This window comes from Netta rufina, assembly GCF_964035555.1.
Source record: "Netta rufina genome assembly, chromosome: 2".
NCBI lineage: Eukaryota > Metazoa > Chordata > Aves > Anseriformes > Anatidae > Netta > Netta rufina.
The window spans coordinates 100,782,967-100,793,612 of NC_140124.1; the positions used below are offsets into that span (position 1 = coordinate 100,782,967).

A 10,646-nucleotide genomic window follows, 5' to 3' on the forward strand; every position below is an offset into this window, starting at 1 on the left:
AAAACCTTTGATATTAAACTTTGCTAGTATTTCTTTTTGTAATGAAAAACTTAGAGAAACAAACTGAAGAGTTGTACCTTCAGGAGGAAGGTAGTTGTGTTTTTACTCCAGTGGGCAGCTAAACTCCAACACAGCTGCTCTCTCAAAGAGGAAGGGGAAGAAAATATGACACAAAGGGCTCAAGGTTTGAGATAAGGATGATTTAATTAAAGGGAAGAGAAAGAGGGGGAAATACAAACATAACAAAAAAAAAAAAAAAAAAAAAAAAAAACCAAGCAAAGGCCATGCGGAAGCACAGGAAGAGAGAAAAGCAATTACTCTATTTCCCATCAACAAATGATGTTCAGCCATGTTCTAGGAAGCAGGGCCTCAATATGTGTAGCAGTTGTTCAGAAGGACAGACTCTTCCACAAGAGACCTCCCGCTCCTTCCCCTTCCATACCTTTTATTGCTAAGTGTGACATAGTATGAAATATCCCTTTGGTTGGTTTAGGTCAGCTGCCTTAGTCCCCTCCTCATCTCTGGCCAACCCCCAGCCTTATGGCTTTTGGGGGGGTCCTGATGCTGTGCTAGTATTGTGCAGCAAAAAGCAAAACACTGGTGTGATACCAATGCTGTTCTGGCTACAAGTGCAGAGCACAGTACTGTATGGGCTGCTGCATGGAAAGTTAACTCCATCCCAGCCAGACCCAGCACAGTAGTCTGTATCTTTTTTTCTCCAGGTGCTGGAGGAAATGCTCTGTTTTTAATCCCTGACCAACACCAAAACTTCTCAAACTTCCATCCAGGTAAACAGGATGATGAGGGCCAGTGAGGCAGCTGAACAACAGAGAGAAAAGCAATCTTTTAAAATCTTTTAAAAGATTTTACACACTTTACATACAATGAGGCTCCATTTGTATGATCTTGTGACCTCTCAGTAGGACAGCAACATCACTTGACATATTACTATTATTAAAAAGATGCAATATGTAAGACTTATTTGGTAGTAGGGTTCACTGGAAAGAAAGGTATTTCATAAGAACGTTACAGATTGCATAATTTTTTCTTCCATAATTTCTAAGTAGAACTCAATATTCATTCTCACTCAGAACTCAATTCATCTGCAAAACTCTTCACAGTTCTAGTCCCAGCTTTTTGAGAAAGACTGCCTACCCTAATCAGTGAAAGTATTCCTGCAGTCAGCAGATTCAATTTTCATACCATCTGAAAGTTTCAGTATCTGGAAATCTCAAATTGTACAAGGCTTTCAGTTCTAAAAATCACTTACTAGCTTCACTAAATACACAAATTTCCTTCTCAGATATGATGCATGGGCATATATTCTGAATATTCTGGAAGTAACATTAATTTATAAATAACATTAAAACAAAAGGCATTTATGTGATAGGAAAGTGTTAAGAAAGAGTAAACCCTGCTTTCTCTCAGCTTCTACATTTGCAAATTTGTCCTACTGTAAACAAACTTTCTCCGTAAAATTTAAAGATCTCCTTATTTACCTTTGTTGACATCAGTACAGAAATTTCCCAGTGTTTAGAGTTGAACTATATATTTTATCCAGAAAAAAAAAATTCAACAAAATGACAATTAAAATACAACACCAGTATCTTTCTGAATCTTAAAGCTGCAATGCAAATTGAAGAGATTAAAAATACAAAACGTAGCACAGCTTTTGCAAGTATTATTTTAAATGTAACAGAGTTGAAAGGTTACAGCATACAGTAAAGTTTTTATTTGAGAACACATTATTAATTTAAAGAACAGTGAGGGATATAAATCAGCATCCATACATATTTTTCACCTTCAACAAAGAATTGCTTGCTATGACCGCATATTAACTATATCATGACATCTGTGAAAAGCAGTTCAACCAGCAGATCTTTTACACAACCTATAAGACAAACTTTTGAGGCTATGATAGATACAAAAACCTTTATCTGTCTTTAAAATAATTAACAGTGTTTCATAGTATGCTTTTTTCTTTTTCCAGAAATTTCTCATTAGTACTTATCTAAAATGTATTCTCCCTATATAGCTATATATATATAATGTATAACTAACAACTGATTCACATATGCCGTTGCCTGAGTATGTTGTTGCTAGGCAACTGCTATAAAACATTTTGCACTGCTTGCAAAAATCTGAATGAATGATTTGAAGCAAGATTATTTAAAAAAAAAAAAAAAAAAAGGAAGAAAACTCACTACTGTAATGACATGAATAATTCCTTGTGTATTTCCAGGATTCATAGAGAATGTTCCTTCCATAATTACTGATTTGAGAAAGGACAACTCATTTGAGCAGGATTTGAAGGGCATTTTATAACAAGAAAATGTGTGTTGTATGTATCCAGCTAACATTCCCTCTTGGATTCTGAACTAAAGCCACAGAAGTTAATGGGTTTCTTTAAATTAACTTCAGGGTCTTTGATCAGGTCTTTAATGTCTTCCATAGCACAAAAATGATAGACTACTAAACAAAAAAAAAAAAAAAAAAAGAAAAAAAAAAAGAAAAAAAAGGCTATAATCTCCCAAGAGATACAAAATCTAAACAAAATGTGACCACCTCGACCTTCCTCCCTTGCTAAGTCTACAAACACTTCATCTCGTAGTCTTCATACAGCTAAGGTATAATCTCACTGAGGCTAATGGTATTACACACAAGAGTAAAAATAGAAGCATTTATAATCCATTGATAACAAGGAAGCAATATGCTATCTGCCACAGAGAAACTATTTGTCCGTTTAAATAATTGCCCATCCATTATGAAATTTACAGATATTTGGCTATCAGACCTCTTGAGAATTAAGTGAAAAAGAACATCAAGAAAAGCAATTGGGAAACAGCAACTCAGAAGCACTTAATACAAGTCTGACTCATAAGTTTCTTTAAACACAAACATTAGCATAAAAAATTGTTGGACTTTTTGTCCTTGTTTACAATGCCGCAAGATATTTCTTTCAATTTGCTACACAATATGCTTAATCAATAAGAACTGGTCCAAAGTTCAAAATGACTGTTCTTTCCATAATAACCTAATTGGAAATCCATATATTTTCTATTTAATTCTGCAAAACCAATCATGTAACTATAGCACAAAAAAGTATTGAAAGCAGTAATTATTGGCATTTAAAATGATACTTTCAGTATTAAGTAGTAAGTGTGACTAGCGTCCTTAATGGATTACAGTGAAATCCTTTTAATTCCTTATCTTAGGTTGTCTAGAACTAGCATGAAAAATGAACTCCTTTACATGGAAGGAATCTTGCATCGAAATCCTGTAGGTCTGGAGCTTTACTGAAATTAAAATAAATTCATAATAAATAGGAATTAAGTTCTTAAAGTCTCATTTGAATTATTTTCATGCTATGAGATGTAATGCATAGTTTAGGTCACATATTATGATGTAGTTATAAATGCCATTCTCAGTGCCTTCAAAAAGGGTAAGCAGATTTGCCATAGATAATAATATAAAATAATCTATGGAAAGGATATCCATTCCAGGCTGCACTCTTTGCTTGGGCTTTTCCATTTGTTTGTTTGTCTTATAGTTGTTATAGCAGAAGAGAACATGAAGAACCCTTGCTCTGTCTCCTGTATTCATCATGACCCACTTGCAAAGCCACTGTCATCAATCAACATAACCTCAAACTTAGGGCACAGATTGTCCTTGCAGATCCCTTCACTTTCTTCACCCTATCAATTATTATTATCAATATTACATATTATCAATTAAATGTTAGGATTTTGTAAAATACATACTGCGCTCAAAAGGAACTAAGCGGCAGTCAGAGGTTCATGTCTGTAACATTGTTAACCCTGTCTTCAGCCAATCAGTGTTACCAGCAGAAGGAAAAACACTATGCTTCTCTCCAGAAAGCTACCTATAATGACTTAAAATTATAGTTAAAAGCGGGGGAGTTTATACAGTAAAACTTTTCATTTGATGACTAACAGCATCCTGTTATTTATTACTCAAACAAGACTGACTGGCAGGTACAATTTTCTCTTTGGATAGCAGAAGCAGAGTATAAGTTGAACCAATGAAGAAATAATTCTACTCGGTATGTGGAAATACATAAAAAACAGGATTTATTCACCAACTCAGTAAAAATTTCCATTAGATGGGATTCTTTTGTTCTGTAGTCAAGGAGTGCCAAAAATAAGGAGAAAACAAACAAACAAAAAGATTGTGACTTTGAAGGTTGATTTGGGTCAAAACAAGACTACCAAAGTGACACAACACTCATTTTTAATTAGACTTCCTAACGTGACATCAAATTATTTTTCCTTCTAAGAAACAGCACTTCAGCTAGGCATGAAATCCTTGCAACTTAGTTTATTAGGAGACAACAAAGGGATTCCAATCTGCTACAGGAAAGTTTCAGCTATGAGCATAGCCAGCACAGTATAAAATTGTGTCATATGAATTTTAATGTAACACAACTATGAAAGACTCCAAAAGAACAAAGGCAGCACAGTCCTACTCCACACTACACAAATGACCTATTCTGATCTAAACAGCACACCACATTACAATCAAATTTATTTCAAAAGAGGGTCACACAGGTCAAATGTAATGGCTGCAAGAATGAGGTATTTCCTTTATGTAATATTAGAGAAAAGCAAAACATCAAACAGCACAGGAATGCCAGAATACTGAAAAGAAAGACATATTTTAGGCTACAAGGAAACTAGCTCTTAAGATGTTTTAATTACAGCCATCCTCACTGACTACAATTTCTAAATTTCAGGGATACATGACATCTTCATAGAGCCATTGCAAGTATACACGTGAGAGGGAACATTATGTAGGCTTCAGTACATACTGAAGTAACTTAATGAAGGCACCATAGAGCTATTTTATACACAGCCCATGCTTAACAAAAGTAAGGAGATAATCTAAATTGTCTAACTGACTGGATATTTCTTCGTGGCCTAATACTTCCACAGCAGAAACCATGATATTCCCAGAGGAGGTAGATGTCAGCTTCTAACAATAACAGAGGCTGGTAAAGCTCCTCATTTTGATGTGCTGAGTATCCAACCCTAAATTGAAAGAAACAATGTAAAAATATCGAAATAACGGGGTCTGCCGGAAAATGCCAGACTGTCAGAAAATATACAGCAGTACATTAAGATGTTAATCTTAAATAGCTCCAAGTCCTGACTGCTCGATTCAGAATGGACATTTGTCCATCCTCCATGACTGGAGGCAGCACTTGCTCACAGTATGAATCTAATTTGAGTATATGTAGGGAGTAGGTATCCAGGGTAACAAGTGAACTTACTGAAAATCACAGCCATAATAAATCAAAAGTAAATGTGTGACATCTTAATAATAAAAACAAAACAAACAAAAAACTTATGAAGAGTTTCTATTTTACAAAGTACAAAAATCAATAAAGGGAGGCACACAGAAGAAGCTAAGGTTTTTGAAAAATAAATTTTGGGGAAATAAAATCCTATCTGAAAATTCACCCCAAGACAAAAAAAAAAAAAAAAAGAAATACACTATCTGCTTTTGCTCTACAGTATTATGTCACTCAGTTGTACCTAAAACTTCACAGGCTACATTATACTGAAGTATTTTCCCTTTGATTCCCAGCCAGGGCTCCCTCAGTCACAAAACGCGACAGAATAAAAGCTGCACTGGAAGAATTTCCATCATGAGTTGGCTACCATCCTAAAGGTTAGAATTAGTTTTATTGCCCAAGTATAGCACTACAATTGGCATTAGTCACCTTGGCTCTCTAATTTCTAATCTACTTTTCAGGAGACATCAAAATATTCATAGAATGTAGACTATTATGACAAAAAAAATTAAAATCAATAACTCCCAGTGTATAAGAATAAAACATAACCAGCAAGAGATATAAGTGTATTTACTAAGTGATCTTATCCTTAATTTGCAGAACCCATAACTCCCTTCCCCACTTTTAATATTTTCTGGAGGTTAAAAATATTCGTTAACAGACATTTATATCCATGAAAGCTGATGCATTCACCTACATTATGACAGCTCTAGTGTAATTCATTAAGGTCTGGACTAGGAGACAGATTTAAGGGGAAAAATACAAACCTTTAATTCACTTTTATTCACTTGGTGAATAAAAAATGCATTAATTTAGAAATTCAGTCACCAGAATCCAATTAGCTATGGATATATACACACATATTCATACCTTTCAACCATCACATCTCATTTGAATTTGATGCTATTTTCTATAAAACACAATCCATTTTATATTGTACTTAATAGATTTATTCATCCCCATATGTCATATTTAAGCTTATACTACCACCTGCCTGAGGCTGTGGTCTGAATTGTCACCCCACGCACACCTCTTCAATAGGAGAACATTCTCCATAGACACTGTACAAACTGTTTCACTATCTTTAGTGCAAAAGTACAATAATCCTTTCGACCATAAATAATATTTGCTTCCAAAAAATGCAGTTACTCGTTCTGCCCCCCAAAAATCAGATGTATGCCTTGAAGCTACTTTAAGCTGTGCCATAATGAAATACCAGTACTTTCACAATTTCATTTTCAGAAGTCAGCAAATATTGTCCAAAATTGCTGTAATATGAACTCCACATTTGTTGCATACACGCTATACGCAAAGGTATATATGTATTTGCATGTATAGAGATATGCATATACACCATTTCACATTTAAAGGACTCTGAGACACCTTCAAATACAGAGTTGCAAATCAAATAGATCAACTGCCTTCAACTACAAACACCAAGGTGATGTGAAACTATCATCCCACTGCTTTGTATTGGACCCATCCAGCAACTGAGCTGGGGAAAAACACAATGAGCAAAGGTTAAGCAAAGGACTGCCAGAAACAAACTAAGGCTTAAAAATTGTTTCTTCAGATAAACAAATGCATGACTCTGATGCATAAAGCAACTTTTGGGTTGAAAAATCATTAATGGGAGCATCCATTCTCTTTGGATTTATACCTTCCCTCAAACATTCAGACTTCACACTATTAAAGATTCGGACCAAACTCTTCAGTGTTCTTCTGGAATTAACAACCCTGCCAAGGCAGCGAAACGCTCCAAAGGTCAATTTATGATTAGTCTCCCACCATCCCACATGCTGTGTCTGCAAGCAGAGCACAGCATCTGTGGAGGAGAGTGGAGATGAGGAAATAAATATTAGCACTGTGATAAGCTTGCTCTGCTTGACTTGTGGGGCAGGGTGGGGGAGACAGAGGGCGAAGGTTTCACATGGCCCCTGCTCTACTGGGAAAGCAGGGGGAGGCAGCCCACCTTCCTGGAGGGCAAAGCAAGTGCTTTTTACCCTCCACTTCTCTGCACACACAGAGAAAATAAAACAGGAAGAGCCCAAAAGACATACCCCATCCATTCTCCACCAGGTTTGATCCCCAGCCCACACAGAGCCAGGTCTTTTGGGATTACTGGGAACATCAGCAGCTGTGCAAGGCAGCAGAGGCCTTGGGGCTTCCATCTCCCCTGAGCCTTCTCTCGCCACCCAAAAGAGCGGAAGAAAGCCCGGACAGCTTAGTCCTGGGAGCGCCTGAAGTTTAGGAGATGCTGGCCCTTGCCTAGCCGCATGCACTCTATTCCAACTTTGCTGCCTTTCCAAGGCTTGCTGTACCCCATCAGCAAAAGTGCCCATGGCCAGCCTGAGAACGCGATGTTACCTTCGGCTTCCCTGAGCATCCTGGTGGGTACCAAGGCCAGCCTGCTGTCACTTTCTACAGCTCCTCTTGCATCTTTGTGGCTGGCTGTCACCCTCTGCCCAACCACCCCCAGCTCCCCACATCCTTGGGCACCAGCCTCCCCACTTTCCTCAGTTATTAGCTTCACTACGAGCCTCCGGTATTTCCAGCCCTCGCCCTGATCAAAGGCATCCCTTTCCCCAAACGGGAGGGTTGTGGGGGGTGAGGAAGGAGCCGTGCACAAAGTTTCTACAGATCCTGCCTGCGCCTCCCTCCCTCTCTCCCTCCCCCAGAGCCTCTGCTGGAGGCATCACAGAGAGGGGCAGCTGGGGGAAGGGACTCCCGAGGAGGGATGGATGCTCGCCCGGCCCGAGCCTTGAGAGCCGGGCGGGCGAAGGGACGGGGCGAGGCTCCCCGCGGACCGTGCTCCAGGAAGGAGCCGCGGAGGGATGCGGCGGGCAGGGAGTGGGGAGAAACCGGTTCCCTGCGATGTGCAATGGCAGCGCATCCCCACCGACCCCTACAGAAGGGAGCGAAGTGCAAGCAGCAGAGGCGGCGACAGGAGGAACAGCAGCAGCAGCGGCGACAGCAGCGGCAGCAGCAGGTCGCCGCGCCCCGTGCTGCCGGCCCCGGCCCGGGGCACTGCCGCCCCCCAGGCCCCCACGGCGGACAAGGCAGGCGAAGGGAGAGCTCACTCACCCCCAGCTTCCTGCTGCGGATTTTCACGTAGCCCTGCTTGACTATATCGTTAAAGTTGGAGGCCATGGCCAGCGCTGCCTGCTTCCTCCCCTCCGCGCCCGGAGTCCTCCTCCTCCTCCTCCTCTGCTGCCGCCTCCTCCTCCTCCTCCTCCTCCTTCCCCGGGCCCTCCCGGGTACCGCCGGCCGCCGGCTCCGGAGGCGCCTCTGGCATCCAGGCAGCGGCAGCCGCCGCGCTCCGCTCCGCTCCGCTCACTCGCCGCCCCGCTCCGCGCCAGGCGGGGGCCGCCCGCCGGGGTAAGGCTCCGCCGCCACTCCCCGGCTCCGCACCGCTCCGCTCCGCTCCGCACCGCTCCTCCCGGCGGCGGCCCGGCGGGCGGGGCAGCGGGCGGAGCGGAGCGGGGACACCGCCCCCGGCGCCGCGGCCGCGCAGCCCGCCCCCAGCCCGGCCCTGCTGGCCGCGGGGGTCCGGGGATAGCTGTCCGGGGGGCGAGCCCGGGTGCTGCCGCTTGGCAGGGGGCAGCGGCTCCGCTCGGCACCGGTTGTGCTGACTTTGCGGGAGGAGGCGGGTGCCTATGGCCGCGGCCACATCTCCCGCCCGGGTGGCGGATCCGTGCGGACACAGGGCCCGGGAGGGTATTTTTTTGGTGAGCAAGAAGCCACGAAGGTGCCTCCCTGCCAGACGCTGAAATGTGGTGTCTAACGACTATCTCAATGACACAAAGATTTAAACTACTAAACGTGGGGAAAAAAATAAAAATAAAAAATAAAAATAAAAAGTGAAGAAAAGCACAAGTCCCTTCTGAACTTGATAAATGAGCTGCCACACATGGGTATTCTGTGCCCTCCACAGTGATGACCATGCCTTTAATTAATTATACTGCTCCTTGAGATGGATCTGTCAATAAATAAATAAATGAAAAGAATGTCTTTTAGGAAAAAAAGAATGCTTTTAGAGAGATCAGGGAAAACTATTGGAACTGCTTGTGTTTGGTTTTGTTATACGTGAAATGGACAGACAGGAATGAATCTAAACTGCTCGAGAAAGAAAAAACTACAAATGATTGGTTAGAGAGTGTGCATTGCTACCGTGGTATAAAAATGCACTCCATAAGCATTTTCAGTGAAAAAGTTAGATTGTTAATGGAAGTTTCAGAAGTCCTTTTCCTAGTTCCTTTTCCTCTTTCCAAGTGCACCACTGTCTTAAATTTTATGGGTCAGGAATTTGTAGCATATACTGTATCCCTATGAGTGCTATACCCACTGGGACTGCGGTGAAGCATATTTCTGTAGCTGAGTTTGTCAGATGTATTTCAGATTTTTTGAATCGATAGTATTCTTAGCAAATAGATTATGAAGTTTGTTATAACTTAATTGTTTTTGTATGTCAAACCTTTTGGCAAATTTGACTTTCTCAGTAAAGGTCTTTTTGTGAACTTACATCTAGAGAGGAATCTTGCAACAAATACAATCTAAAAAACATTACACCACGTGGCTGATGGAATTCTGAGGAAAAGATTTGTAACTGCACTCCATACATACATGTATAGGGGAAAATATAGGCAAATAAAAGAGAAATCTTGATGTTTCTGATTTCCAAAATATTTTTTAACTGTGATAAAAACATCTTGCTAGCTTACCAGAATCCCACTCAAAAGAAAAAAAGTTATCAGAATATTGATATCTAAAGACTCTTGCTGCTGTTGGCTTTCTATCCAAGTGTAACAAGTGTAAAAATTATGATACTAGGCCAAGAAAATTCTCTTTCACCAGGATAACTCTTGTTCTTAATTCTTTTGCCATAATCAAATAGTAAACAGTGAGGGAGATGAGAGATTGACTCTCCTTTTATGTCCTAGCAACTTGTTTCCTGATTAGATGAATTTTGGACATCTGCTAGGGGTAAGACTCTACATTACTTTTATCCAAGAACAAATATCTATATAAGCATAACATTACATAAAATACATAAAAGATACGATCATAAAAAGACATAGAAAAAATACTTAGTATATTTGTGACTTCCTAGCTATTTCTAGTGCAATGTCAAAAGGATATGTTTAAACATCTACTTTGGGCAGAATACTAGTCCCTAAGTTCTATTCTAATGTCTGATATGACATGTCAAATCAGAATATTTTAGATTTTATAGAAAAAAATGTGATATGCCTACAAAACAATTCTTTCATGACACATAGCATATTAAACATAAGCTTTGTTCAAAATAAGACTAGTAATTGTTTAAAGTATA

At 40.3% G+C, this 10,646-nt stretch overlaps 1 protein-coding gene across 1 annotated transcript in view; it reads right to left on the bottom strand.

Moving 5' to 3' along the window:
- Window positions 1–8,464, bottom strand: part of DOK6 (docking protein 6) — a gene marked incomplete at both ends in the record, with an annotated part of 248,722 nt that extends 240,258 nt beyond the window's left edge. The window contains one exon of the mRNA XM_084281323.1: window positions 8,399–8,464. Coding sequence (XP_084137449.1) covers window positions 8,399–8,464 — 66 coding nt within the window. The remainder of the gene's footprint in view (window positions 1–8,398) is intronic.
- Between the last annotated feature and the right edge of the window lie 2,182 nt (window positions 8,465–10,646).